The sequence below is a fragment of the Ambystoma mexicanum genome, chromosome 3p (genome assembly GCF_040938575.1).
Source record: "Ambystoma mexicanum isolate Mex_15411 chromosome 3p, UKY_AmexF1_1, whole genome shotgun sequence".
Lineage (NCBI taxonomy): Eukaryota > Metazoa > Chordata > Amphibia > Caudata > Ambystomatidae > Ambystoma > Ambystoma mexicanum.
The window spans coordinates 836,313,319-836,328,265 of record NC_090925.1 but is presented as its reverse complement, the minus strand read 5'-3'; the positions used below and the strand labels follow the sequence as shown (position 1 = coordinate 836,328,265).

The window sequence follows — 14,947 nt, the reverse complement described above, 5'->3', positions numbered from 1 at the left end:
GTTATAAATATGCAACTAAGAGACATATTCCTATAACAGAGCCTCGATGCCCCCAGGCCAGAAATCGCAATAAGCCAAGTGCTGATTGTGAAAGAGTAGAGTAGGCACTCCATTGTGGGGGGTGGGGCGGGCGGTTGAATCCTCCTGGCATGACAAGAGCTTGACTCGTGGAGGAAGAGTAGGGGGAAAAGGGTAGGCGGGTAATGAAGGGTGACTCTCATGATATCAAGTGTTAGTGCATAGGCAGGGCAGTGAGGCGCTCTTCAAGCAGTGTAAGCCCTAATCAGAAGCCATTGGTTCTAGTCTCATTTGAAACTCTTAGTTTGGTGTCTGAGGTTTTGTCCAGACTATTCCAAAAGGCAGAGGCGGTAGCAGCTAAAGCTTTGCCTCCCGAACATTGTCTTTTGCATTTGGTGGGAATGAGTCTGTTCCCGGTGCAAGGGGATGGGCGTAATCGACCTAGGTGGCAGCTTTCTAAGTGTTTACCAAGGTACTTAGTTAGGCCCTTCCCTGGGCCTGGCTGTCTTAGCGGCCTAGGCGCATACAGTTGAGGTGATGTTTTTGCTTTAGCTGGAGTCCATTTGAGAGAGATGGGGGTTTAAGGCCCTGGAATGTTCTGGCCGCTCTGCTTTGTATGACCTGGAATGGTCCAGCGGTGGCCTTATTTAGGCCTTGGTAGAAGCGGTGAAAATATTCCAGATTGGGGTACACTGAGGTTAGCGTGACCAGATGACCCGAAAAGCTACTGCAAAACTGTCAAATGTCCCACTTTTTACAAAAAGGCACAGAAACAAGATCCTTTTCTGATGCTTGCTTTTGGGGTGCAGGTCATTCTGCAGGGGGAACCTGATTCGGGCTGGGGTTGGCCTAGGGGGCAATAGGTCACTGCCCGAAGGACCTGGTAGTTATATGGTTTAGAAGACACTATATGCCTCACATTTTCAGTAAAAACTCCCCTTGCGGAAGTGGTCCGTCTGTCCCAAAAAGTAAAGAATTGGCGTTTGGGTCTGTGGATCACTTTTTTATCGGTGCCCGGGTTGGTTTTGTGTCCCAATCCGAACCATGGCATGATTTGATGTATACTCGAGAGGATTTGGTTGAGGAGGTGCACTCTGCTCGTATTTTCCTTGAATAAATCCAAATATTTTTCCTGTATTGCTTTAGGGTCTTAGGTGCAATCTGTTAAGTCTGTGCTACCAGACTGAAAAAACAGAACAAATTGTGAAGGTCAACCGTTATAAACGGAAGACATAACAAAGGCACTCTTTTGCTATGGGATTGCGCCATTATAACACGCTTCCGTGAATCAGGCCCTTTATGTAGACATGAGCATTGCCCAGGCATGGTTCCCATCAGAAATGATCTGCATTAGTGCACTACAGCACTCAGCAGAAACAGACCCCCAAATCTCACCTAAAGGGTTTCAACTATTCAAAATGCTTCTGAAACAGTTATAATTAACATACCATGGCCAAGTTGGGGCTGCAGATGGCCCAAATCTCCCTGAAATGAACGTTATGATCTACTCATCAACTCGTGGGCCTTACCGCTCTGGTCAGCCATACATACCCTACGGCCAGACTTTTGATGTCCTCCTCCTTAGTTTAGTGTATTGGTATGTCAAATTGTCCCTTTTTTTTGTTCCCAAGAACTGATCTCCTAGGGAAGGCTCCAGTCAGCTAGGTTCTGTGGGCCATCTCAACCAGAGGTAGAAACTCCCTTAACATATGCATATGAGGGTGGTCTTTTCAGTACGCTTCATTTATCTGAGTGTTGAGTGAGGGTTGTGGGTTTAACAGGACCCCCAGATATTCAACTACTTTGAGAGTTTTAGATGGGGGAACAGAAGAATTAGACTATTTGAAAAGCAGGCTATAGAAGCTTGGGCTTCCAAAGCAAATGCACTCCATGTTTACTACGGTAAGAGAGATTGTTATCTTGCATCCAGTCTTGAACTGGTGTGAGGCAGTTTATGCCAGAACAGGGGTCTGCTGAGCCTGGGGGCAGATAAAAGGCGATTTATGAATACTCTGTGTCGATTTGGAATATGCAAGAGAAGGATTGCATCGGGTCAGCAAGCACCGTCACATTAGTGTTGAGTATCCAAGGTGGTAGAGTGGAACCCTGGGGGACGCCTCTGTCATGTGCGAACAGGTGGGATTTAAAGTCAGCTAGTCGTGACTTGGCCAGACTCTTCATAGAGGAATTATTGCAGGCAACCTAAATCCTTCCCCACAATCCCCATCATGGTAGGAAAATGCTTGAGTATGATGTTGTAATCCACCAAGTTGTATTCTGCCAACAGGCTTAGAAATATCAGTACTGTCAGTTTGCTATTATCGACGGAATTCAGAATGTGTTCCCTTGTGCATACAGGGTAGTTTTGGGCAATGCTGCATTGGGCAGCTGTTACCATCAGCAGCTGGGAGAGGGACAGCCCCAACCTTACCTGTGCCTACTCCTCTCCTCCCCCCAGCTACAGCGACATGCAGTCTCTGCAGCACAAAGCCATGGAAGAGTGAGGTGTGAACAGTCACCTCACCCTTCCTCCAAACACCAAGGTGCTAAGCGCCATAAGGAAAACAACCGTCAGGCAGGGCCCAAGTTCAAAAGATCTGCCCCCACCAGGGGGTCAGACAGTCGGATATCTGGCCAGGGGCTGCGACAACAGCAGCCCCCACCACATAAACAACAAAGACCCAGGGCCTCTCTGGGTCCTATAAATAAGAGCAGCATGCTCTGAGTAAACACAATCTGTTTGTGGACCCTGAACGGGGACCCAAGCAAACAGGAGGTTCACTGTTTACTCAGTGTCTTCCAAATCTTTTTTGCCTCTTTACCACAAAACCCGCCCACCCTACAAAAAGGGGAGAAGAACAAAAAGAAGTACAAGGCACTGTACGGTGCCCACAACAAGTCGTGGGACACAAGAAGGCGGCATGGGTCAGAGGGGGTAACCTCAGGACCCGGTGCCCAAAAGTATGATACCATTATGATATGTGATATTGTGTATTGCCATAACACATATCTGTACAATAAAATCCTACGGCCTTTTATTGCCAACACTTGACACAAGTTGTGAGCCTATCATTGCGGGAGAGGGTTTGGGGGCCGGCCAATACTAATGCATGCATATGGGTTCAGCAGTTACAGTTCTCCTGTGGGTTCTGAACCATGACTGATAAAGGAGGGTGTTTTTCTTACTGTTGTTTGACATTTGTTAAGTGCCTTTTATTTACATTATGTATGCCATAAATGGGATATTTGATGTTGGAAGGTAATGCAGAGGATCGGCTGTGTCAGGTTTTTTGTTTTGCAAATAGTGGGAAAGTATTTGTATAGAAAGAGGCTTTGCATTGTTTGGCCATGTAGGGTACACAAGTTAAGATTGCTTCTTCGGTGATCATTGCTTTGCAGGGGAAATTGAAGTCCCCCGATACTTTTGTTTTCTTGATCAATTGAATAATAACATTTGGAAGGATAGGCTTCAGTTCTCCCACTGGACATTAGTGTGATGTTCCTTCCTAGGTAGGTCAGAAGATCTACTCTGGTTGCCAGTGTTGCACTTGATGTCTCCAAACTTTGTCTGAAAGGAGGTGGCTATTATATTTTCCCCCTTTTGCGAAGGATTACGTGAGTGGCCTACTTGGGTAGGGACACTTGGCTCTTCGAAGATTTCGATTGGCAAGAGCAATGCGATTTCTTTTCGGCGCTGTCACAATTTGTAAGCTCTCCCTGTGATCTTAAGTTTGAGCCTTTTTGAGTAACTTGCGGTTACCATCATTCAAGATGCCTCATCTTCTTTCTACAGTATTTACTTTTTTTATAGAACCCTTTGTTGGCTCTTTTGAGGGACTCTGTGTTTGACATGTGGGGGTGGAATGTCCAAGGTTCCATTCATTTCTCGATTGTGGTTGTGAAGGAGGAGGTTCGGGTTATCTACGATACAATATGATATGATATGATGCAGTATTTATAACGCGCCTGTACACAAGTGTTTCTAGGCTTTTGTAGGCGCTATGAGCAGACTTTCAAACATTTTTGGACAGAACTGAAATCGACAGCGTTATCCTTTTTTTTCAAGGGTTTTATGAGAATGTTGCTCTTTTCTGTGTTATCAGGTTTGACGTTCAAAAATGGAGATTGTCGTATCCAGGAACTAGTAGCAAGCTCCTGGTTCAAACATGGGACATCGGTATGGGTCAGGGGGTTAGGGTACAAGGGAGAAAATGATAGCTAGCACATGTCTTCCTTTATGTTTTCGGTCTTTGACCACTGATGGAAGCTTTGGCTTCTCATGGTAGTTGAGAACCTTTAAATAGGTTTATTTTTTGGTCGTCCATCCAGAGTCCATTAATTTGACATGGTGATTATGGTGGTCCTCAAATCATATCCTTCAACCATGAAAGATGTATACAGTTTGGGTGCGAGGTATACCACCCCACAAGTGATGGTGGTATTAGGGTCGGCCTGACATCTTTACAGCAGGTATTCAAAAGTGCGTGTTTGGGCGGTATATTGGATGGTATTACCAACTTTTGCTGAATTTTGTTGACACTTTTCCCACTTTTATTTACCACTAATGTATAGACTAGGGGGTTTGGGTTAGGTATTTCAGAAGGGGTAGTGGATAGAGGCAAGAGAGGAGTGGTAAAATTGGCACACCCAAAGAAAATCGCTGAAATGCAATTCAGCAAAAAATGCAAGGAATCTTCATAGATCCTGTTGAACATTAGGAGATTAACTGAGTATATCAGGATGACCCCTCCTCCTGTTTTCCAAAATCTGTTTGCCACTTGGATCCTGTAAGTAGCAAGGTGCCCAGACTGACATTGAAATTGTTGGTGAACCACGTCTTGATTTGTTCTTATAGGGTGTGGTTTATATTCTTGGCATGTTTAATTGATGATCTTGGTTTGATGAAACCTAGAACAAACAACGCTTTATTCATGAGTCGGAGTTGGTGCAGGACCTAATGAATCGGAGTTAAGAGCTGGGCTTTGTTTTGTTTTCCCTTACTACTTTATTTCTGCACCCGTCTCCTAAACTTGGAGCTTTTGTGATCTTGGAATGAGCGTCACGTGAGTGCAAGTGTCTGAGTGGGACGAGCCCGTCTTATTAGGGGGTGCACCTGCGTTTGTGGTGCTGTGTCTCACCTTTAGGTCAGGATGATGGCCGGTGGATTTGTGTGTGATTTATGGTGGGGTGGGTACTTGGTAAAGAAGGGTTGCACTTTACTGGGGGCATGGCAAGCATAGGGTTCCATTTTGTTGTGTTGAGTGTCTAGGAGTTATACATACAGGACCTGCAGTCTAGCTGAGACTTGTGCACATGTAGATGTTTTTCATGATTAACAGTAATTGAGAGAGTAGGATAAGAGTATGACAATGAAATGATGACACTTCTGTGCATTGAGTGACATTTCAAATTGTAAAGATAAGGCAGACTGTCAAAGGATGGTTGGATTTGAAAAGAGAATGAAATCCTCCTCCAACCCTATCTCGAGCCAAATGCTGCCCCAAGCCCTAACATAATATTAACAGAAAGAAATTAAACCTTATGACCGCAGGCCAGGCAGCTAAAAATAAATTTTGCACAGATTTTGATAAAAACATGAAGTATTAGCACTTATTGAGGGTCCCTCAGGCACGTATTGCACTACCCATAGCCATCAATGATTATGTAATGACAAGGGCATCTTGAGTGTCTGACTGAACATGTACTGATCTGTTGGAGACTGCAAAGGGCATGCCGGGATAGCCACATTATGAATTGCAAACTCAGCAGATGTCAAGCTGCATGGGTCTGCAGACGGTATGTAGGCCTGGTCACATTACGAATGCTCATTGGCACATCTTATTGTATATGGGCCTGCAGACGGTGAGCAGAGATGGTATCTCCATGTCTGGTCTTCAAGAAGTGTCCAAATCGATTACTTTTGGAATGTCTATTTCATGATGATAGACCGCGGTTGTTGAATCGATCAAATGTATTAGCTTTGCCAATTTAAGGGCAATTTCATCTCGAGATATTGAGATAGTAGAATTCATTGATAACCACAGAACCGATGGGGTTATTTTGAATATCATATCAAAGATTGTTTGTGCATATGATGTTATTTTAGGGGAGTCCGCACCATTGAGACAAATGGGGCATGATATCACTCCTTACAAGTTGGAGCATAAGTTTGAGAGTTGTAATATTAACTCCCCCTCTACTGGTTTCGATCCGAAGGATATTCACATTACTGTTAATAGTATTGGTCCGGGTGCTAGAGAAGTATTTATGGCTTTATAAAAGCAAGCTGCCCTGATAGACCAACACGATTGGACATGGCTGACAAGCGTGTTAATCCCCATAAATATCAAATGGGGCAGTCTAGTCTTTAGTAATGTGAACCTTTTGATGCTCGTTTCCTGGAACACTCTAGGCTATCGCCAATTGTTTATAAATCCCATCCTTGGCCAGAAAGTAAAAGAATATGATTTTATTTTGCTTCAGGAAACCTGGCTACAAGAATGCCCTGTGCTCGACGGCTGTACTATTGCTTTCCAGGCTGCTAAAAAAAACATAAAGGGATGACCATCTGAAGGTCTTTTGACAGCTGTTAGATCTTGTGTGGGGTGGCCTATTAAAACAAACCATAACATTCAGAGAGGAGCTTTGGCCACTTTTGTAAACCTACCTAAGGAATCCACTTTTTTGCATGTGTTACTGATTAATATTTACTGGCACAAGGATCTACCCCTTACATGTTTTTCTGGGAATGTTATCGTTGGATGCAAACGACTGCCAATGGTCCCATTATTCTTGCTGGGAACCTAAATTCCATTTGTGGGTTTGGTGATGCATGTGAAAATGAATTAGAAGCTCTCCTGCCTTCTGATTGTCCTTTAAATAGTCACCCAAGGGTATAGGCAGGATTCCTGTTTACAAGCCTTGGGGTTAATAAGGCTAAATGGGAATATGCCAGGCAATTCCCCAGCGCAAGCGACTGGGCACCGGGCAATCATACAGGAGGCTTGGATTACATGTTTGCTGATGATCTTTTATATAACTTATGCGTTGGTCTTAAGGTTATTAATACTCGGCTCAGCGACCACAATCTTATTACCGCCTTCTTTGACATTAAGCTAAAATGATCGGGTATGAGTTCTCTCAATATGATGAAGATCAATCCAGGGAGAAATCGGATGAGCTGGATTGTTCGGACCATGGATAAGTTTAACGATACTGGATATTTTACGTGATGCCTCTTATGACTGGAAAGGAAGTACTTTTAATCTAGATAATTTCCTGTGATTTATAGAAAATACATTAGAAAGCCTGTTTTCTAGGAATATCAAAATGGAGGGGGAGTCGGGCGGGGGTAACCATTCCCATACCTTTGATTTGCAGGGTTAGGAAAGGAAAACATTAGAGAGACATGAGATTCGTAATGTGAAAACGAAGCTGAGTGAAACAAATCTAATTTATAAGGAAATTCGAAAAATAAATCCAGTGTATAGGAATTGGTTGACAAGTCATTGAGTTGGAATGTTGCAAAGGGATGGGGAAAGTAATGCTTAATATATTGAGATCTCGGGATGGCTCTAACTTTTGGAATGCCATTAATAATTTGAGATGCCATCAGGCAGTTACACAAATGAACCTGATTCCTGAAACGTTATGGGAGAATCATTTTGAACTTCTATATTCTCTGGCAATTAATGAATCATTTAGTCAATCTTTTAGTACAGAACTATTAAGTAGAGAAGATAATTGGACTTCAGCAATCACCCGGGAAGTTATATTTGAGATTATTAAAAAAGCGACTTCTTCTCTGGCTGCCGAACCCAACAAGTTATCTAATAGTTTATTTCAATCTGCACCATTTTGACCACATAATATTATACCGATCAGTCATTTTCCTACTTCCTGGGAATCCTCTTACGTAGTCCTGTGTTTTAAGAAGGGCCTGAGATCTGATTCAAGAAATTATAGGGCAATTACTGTGATGGACATTGACAGAAAGATGTATGCCTCCATCCTTTAACTCATCTAATAAATTGGGCTGAAAGGGTGGGGCGTCCTAAAGTAGGATTTAGGAAACACCAGGGAACATCAATCCATGTGCTTTCAAGACCTGACATGGGATAGAAAATAGCCCTCTATATTTGTGGCCTCAATCTTCTAGAGAGGAAGATTTACACGTCATCCCTAGTGCCTGCCCCTCACCTCTGTCAGATACGAGAGACATTGTGCACTCAGACAACTGTATCTCTCTGCTGTTCTTACTGAGAATCCAACACATGTTAAATTGTCTCTATGCAAACAAGATTGGATCTCTCCGTTGGATTCCTTTCATGCCTATGGTTCACTTTCTCATCTTAGATTCCAACATAAGATTCAAGGTAAATTGGCACCTCATTGATACAATTTTCCTAATATCTACTATCGATGTGATTTTATGAGATTTAGATTTGATATTTTACCTACTAGGTATATTTTAGGAGAAATTCAATTTCCCATGATCGAGCTTTTTGCATATTTTCTGGTAAACGTGAATATTGACGAAATATGAATATTGAGGGAACGCCGATGCATGTCATTGTAAACTGTCCATTGGTAGTAGCTCATCACACTTTATATTTTAGTAATTGAGTTAATACCTTTGAGTTTATTGATTGCAAGAATTTGTGTCAACGTTTATTGGGTGGTTACCCTACTTTAGTTGCATTGTCAGTTTGAGGTTTTTAAAAGAATTGAAGTTTTTAGATTTCGATGAACTGTCAAGAAATGCTGAATGCTTTTTAGGTTTAGATGAACGTTGTTACATTTTAATCTATAGCTTGAATTTTGATAGGATGTTGTACTTTTGCATTTTATTGTGTGCAATTGAACATTTCAGTAACTGTGATTTTTGTAAAAGGATGAAATAATTTTAACCATGAACAATAAAAAAGGAACCAAATCCACTTCACATTTTCGAGTCAGCCACAAAATAATCAAATGAATACAGTGAATGGAAATGTGAATGAACTCCACAGTCAGTAGTTATCCTGAAACCATGGCCCGGATGGGGCTCTCGAGGAGGGGACTCAGAGACCTCAGCTGGATGGTCATTACAGGCTGGGTAATGGATACATATACAGCATTGTGTAAGCCAGAGAGGTTCCCCCATCCCCGCTCACACCTTCCACACTGCTTTGCACAGGGCTAAGTGTGGTCTTCCCTTCATGCTTTGCTGCAGGTACGGAGAACGTGATCCAAGCATGTGTGGAGCATGGGATAGAGTACCTGATCTACACCAGCAGCATGGAGGTGGTGGGGCCGAACGTGAAAGGAGACCCCTTCTACAGGTGAGACCTCCTGCATCACCCACCTTCATGGTTGTTCTGCTGGCCAGTTTCATGGGGGTGCTCCATTCTCTTTTGCTCTTATTTCTGGATCTCCTTTCTCTTGTTGTTTTTTTTTTCTGGTTCCCTGCATGGTTCAAGTCTCTCCCTACCTTCATTTACTCTCATGTGTTACCCTTGTTTCTTCATCAGTGGTACTTGCTTATGTTTCTGCTCTCTCTCTGAAGGTTTTTCTTCCCGTTTCCGGCCTCTTCCTCTCTATCTTGGGTCGCCTTACATTTCCTTCTTCCATTGTTTCTCCTATTGCATTTTTGGCCTATTCCCTTACGTCTTAGGTGATTCTGGACACACCCTCCCTTGGTCTACCTGACTAATTCCATTCTCTGTTGCTCCTGCTTCCTGTTGTTCCTTGGCAGCTTTCCCAGCTGGCTCTCCTGCCTCAGCTGTTCCTATTCCTGGTCCTGCTACCTGTTCCAGACTCTGTTTCTCTTATTCAGGATTGGCTTCCTGTCTACTTAGTTTCTCTATTCTGCCCCTAGTTCATTGTGTTCCTGGGTCTCTTACCTATGTGCCATTTCACCTCCTCCCTCAGTTTTATTTTTTTTAAATTTTCAGACAACATGTGTCATGCAAAACATAAGTCTTACATCCTGAGTCATGAAAATACTTTGTTTTGGTCTTTATTTTGTGTTGTATAATGCTCTTCGTATAAACCAGATACTTCCAGGCAAACATCTCTAAGTCATAGCAAATGATAACATTGTGGCACACGCGCGCCTGCACACGCACACCCTGTGGTATGCATAAAACTTGATCCTTGGTAGTGGGGGTAAAAAGTGAAGGCAATTCTGCCACTTTCCTGCACTACCAAATTCCGAGTGGTATAGTAAAGCGGAACATCCCGTGTCTAGAGGCATTGCCTCCACTTTGCTGACTAAACCGGAGGAAACATTGTAGGCGGATTTGCCACATGTGATAATTCCTCAAAATCCCCCATAGAGACCTTAATGGGGACTGGCACTACGATTACCACACTGGCGTTCTGGTGATCAAGCTGCCAGGCGGAGTGGCGGCAATAGTAGTGGTTTCTCTTCCTGTCTGTTTTAGGGTGACCAGATTTAAAAAGTAAAAAACCAGGACAGGGAAACAAACATAAAAGTAGGACTAACCCTTGAAATTGGCTGTCAAGGCACTGCACTTCAGTAGCAGTTGGAGGAGAAGAGGGTTTAAGTGTTACTGTTCAAATAAACACGTATTATAATTAATTGCACTATCTCAAGTTGTAAAATGCAGCATTTCTTCTGTGCGAGCTGTTCTGCCAGCTATGAAGACCTACTACCAAAAACAAGGGCCATTGCAGTTTACAATGGAAACATCTTGACAAAAGGGACAGGGCTCCAAATTCCAGGACAGTCTCAGCAAAACCAGGACATCCGGTCACCCTAGTCTGTTTCCTTTGCATATTTCTACCCCATTTATTCTTTTATTCCTCGTTCTCTTGCTTGAAGTCCCCGTACTCTCCATTCCTTGCTCGTTTGTTTCTGTTTCTTTTCTCTTTTCCCCCCTGACACTCAAGACCGTGCTCAGACCTATCGCCGGCCTCCTTTCCTCCCCTCTCTCTGTGAAGCAGTGCTCGTCTTGGGCAGGTCTATGACAAATAGTCATTTGCTGCAAGCAATTTGTTATTTTCCGACTGGCCGCACGGATGTTGAATCTTGGCTTCAAGTTCGGAACACACCGCTCATCTGCTCCAGTAATTGAGAGCACCGTGCACAGCGGGGCCACATACTCAGGCACTGCCGCGTTAAAAGCATTGAGAAAAACGCGGCCCAGCCACGCAGACTCAAATGCGTTCCGCCATTTTAGGTATCCCGCACTTTGATCTGTTTGCATGAAGAAAAAGGGATCCGATTGGAGGCACAATGTGCCGCCCTTTTGCCCATGCCAACTATGCTGTTATCTGACACTTGCGTGAGAACTTCAGAAACGACCATGCCTGCTGTTTGGCTTCCTCTGACGCTTGGCATGGTCCAGCTCCCTGGTTTATCTTTTCGCAATCCTGAGCTAGAATGATCATTAATTGCTACTTGATATTACTACAACTAGACACCCTGCAACATCTTGGCTCAAGCACGTGTGAGGGAGAGTTTGCCACCACCTTCGGTTTTGCAACGCAAGCTCATTTAGCACACAAAAGAGCAATGCTGGAAACTAGTGCCAGCCCGTGATTAAAAACTGGATGAGTGGCTGCAGGAGTGTACTGTGTATTTATTACAAAAGCAGTGCACCCTATAGCTGCATTCGTCGGCTTTCCGGGAAAGACTGCGGTGCAGCAGTATACACAGCAGTATACACGCAAGTCCACATTGTACTTGCCACCAAGGGGACATAGGTCAAGGTTCACGTTTCAGGGAAATATCGAGTGTTTGTCTTCTGCGCAATGTGAGAAGCTCTGCCGACTGGCGAATGTGTAACTAGGTGCAGCATGGCGCCAAGGCCAAGGCCGCCGAACGGGCACCGTGGCGCACGTGTCCTGCTGCCCCTGTGGGGGCGGGGCTTGAAGGCAGGCCACAAGGCGACTTTAGTAAAAGCAAAACATTATCCGCACAGGAAGAATTAGAGCAGCAGCGCACACTGCGCCATATTTATTTAGCACATACACAAGTCAATGTATCTTTCATATACAACATTCAACAGCTATGAACACACCCCTTCCTCATTGGTTGATGGTCGTGTCCGCTTCACATGGGGTGCAAGTGTGAGAGGTGGCCTTCTGCCATTTTCCTTCTGAGATGGACTGACAGCCTTTGCTTTTCTAAATGTCCCTGGGGTGAGGTAAGGGCAGCCTCTGGTTTTCTAAATGTCACTGGGGTGAGGTAAGGGCAGCCTCTGGTTTTCTAAATGTCACTGTGGTGAGGTAAGGACAGCTTTTGGTTTTCTAAATGTCACTGTGGTGAGGTAAGGGCAGCCTCTGGTTTTCTAAATGTCACTGGGGTGAGGTAAGGGCAGCCTTTGGTTTTCTAAATGTCACTGGCGTGAGGTAAGGGCAGCTTTTGGTTTTATAAATGTCACTGTGGTGAGGTAAGGGCAGCCTTTGGTTTTCTAAATGTCACTGTGGTGAGGTAAGGACAGCTTTTGGTTTTATAAATGTCACTGTGGTGAGGTAAGGGCAGCCTCTGGTTTTCTAAATGTCACTGTGGTGAGGTAAGGACAGCTTTTGGTTTTCTAAATGTCACTGTGGTGAGGTAAGGGCAGCCTCTGGTTTTCTAAATGTCACTGTGGTGAGGTAAGGGCAGCCTTTGGTTTTCTAAATGTCACTGGGGTGAGGTAAGGGCAGCCTTTGGTTTTCTAAATGTCACTGTGGTGAGAAAAGGGCAGCTTTTGGTTTTATAAATGTCACTGTGGTGAGGTAAGGGCAGCCTTTGGTTTTCTAAATGTCACTGTGGTGAGGTAAGGACAGCTTTTGGTTTTATAAATGTCACTGTGGTGAGGTAAGGGCAGCCTCTGGTTTTCTAAATGTCACTGTGGTGAGGTAAGGACAGCTTTTGGTTTTCTAAATGTCACTGTGGTGAGGTAAGGGCAGCCTCTGGTTTTCTAAATGTCACTGTGGTGAGGTAAGGGCAGCCTTTGGTTTTCTAAATGTCACTGGGGTGAGGTAAGGGCAGCCTTTGGTTTTCTAAATGTCACCGGGGTGAGGTAAGGGCAGCCTCTGGTTTTCTAAATGTCACTGGGGTGAGGTAAGGGCAGCCTTCTGTTTAGATCACATAAAGGGGCATCACTGGTAGTGGACTATTTGCAAGTGCAACACACACATGTGACATCTATGTGGTTATGTTCCAACAAGTGCACGGGGGGGACTCCAACATCAGCACATATGTGCAGTTCAATCCCCTTCCTGCAATGTTCCACATTTGCAAACCACAGTGAAAAAACGTTGAGTAAAAGCAGTCAATATCGACTTTATGCCTTTCTTTTACAGGCTGTTTAGTAAGAACATGTGGAGGCCTCCTGGCATTAATGCATGGCAGTTGCCATTTACCGTGGATTCCCCTGGAATCTGCCAAATTTTAGCAGGTGCTAAAATCAGGCGGATTCCACAAGAATCCATTATATTGATGCCTTCATGAAAATCTTATGTAGGTTTTAAAAAGAATCATGCATGTGCACTTAGTTGGCGGAGGAGGAATGCACAGTGGAAATGTAAAGTGCTCTTTTGCCTCTGTCTTGCCTCCAGATGGCTGAAAAATGCCCCGCAGTGTAAGAGCAGGAGGCAAGTGAAGTGTAAAAGTAGAGCGCAAATGGTGAACGCCTTTCTTTACTCCTGCCTTTTGCACTCCAGGGTGTAGAAAATGACCCTCACAGATGAATTAGTTGAGACTGGCCACATGTGGTCTTAAGGTCTCTCCCGTCAATAAAATAAAGCCACCCGGAAGACATCCTAATAGAGTAGGCCGCCGCTGCCCATGTAAAGTGTATGCAGCAACTAGCACATAGTAAATGTACCTTCAGAAATGCCTCTGCACTCTCTGTAAATGTTCCTCAACAGAAGGGCCTGTAGCATACCTACAAAAAGTCCCTTATCATACCTTCCTGAAACTCTATGGGGGTCATTTTGTAAAAAAAAAAAAAAGCTAATTGCACACAGGGGACCACCAACGCTCACACTTACTGATCCCCTGCATTCAGTTTTCATAACTCAAAAAAGCGAGTGCAATTGTGAATGATATGATACGTTATTTATAACCGGACCCAGGGATCGAACCTGTGGTGCTCTCTGTCGTCTTGCTTCCAAGGCGAGCATGGTGCCCCTGAGCTATCTTCCGGAGTGAAGAGTAAATGAGGGTGAAATCACCTTTACTGTTCACCTTTACTGCGCCTTTGCAAGGATAAAATGCTGAAGGCAGTGTTCTATAACTGATTGCAATGAAGATTACCTCTGCATACTGCGCAGAGTCTTGAGATTCTATTAAAGACAAGGAGGTGAGCATTATGCTTCATACCACTCTTCAGCAGTTTCAACAAAATACAGAAAAAACGTTGAAAATGACTCCACTCCACATTTTCTGTTTTCTTTCTTTTCAAAAACTACATTTCCCTCTGTTATCTGCTTATCTGTAGTTCTTGGCGGTCCTTGCCCTGTCTACATTTCACTTACTGTCCATCTACTCCTCCTCTTCTTTGAAAGCTCTCAACTGATACATAACTGCAACCTTTAAACAAATGTTTCAATAAAATTCCAACTTGCCACTGCCTTGGGTCTGCTGCTTGTCTGCTGCGTCCTATCGCTCTCTCAGCGCTGTGTCGTTGCTCACAGTGTCTCGCTCAGTTAGCCTTTTGATCCTCTTCTGTGGATCATACAAGGTAAGATTGTTAGGGTGGAGGCAATGTACTCTCTCAAGTCATAATAAACATTCTCAATTTATGCTTTATACAGTGCTTGCGCAGAGTGGGAAATTGATGTGTGCCTCCTTGTCTTTAATAGAATCAAGACCCCCTGCGCAGCATGCAGGGGTAATCTTCATTCTATGTCAAGACGGGAGGCGAGCATTATGCTTGTTCAAAGCTTCCCATTATTGTTGTCACCATCCCCTGAATTGGCTTAAAGTAAA

The 14,947-nt window shown here is 44.0% G+C and overlaps 1 protein-coding gene across 4 annotated transcripts in view; it reads left to right on the top strand.

Annotated features, from left to right (window-relative positions):
- HSD3B7 (hydroxy-delta-5-steroid dehydrogenase, 3 beta- and steroid delta-isomerase 7) overlaps positions 1 to 14,947 on the top strand; it is a 544,661-nt gene that overhangs the window by 445,541 nt on the left and 84,173 nt on the right. For all 4 annotated transcript variants that reach the window (XM_069651925.1, XM_069651922.1, XM_069651923.1 and 1 more), the window contains one exon: positions 9,233 to 9,341. In XM_069651925.1, the coding sequence (XP_069508026.1) occupies positions 9,233 to 9,341 (109 nt within the window). The remainder of the gene's footprint in view (positions 1 to 9,232; positions 9,342 to 14,947) is intronic.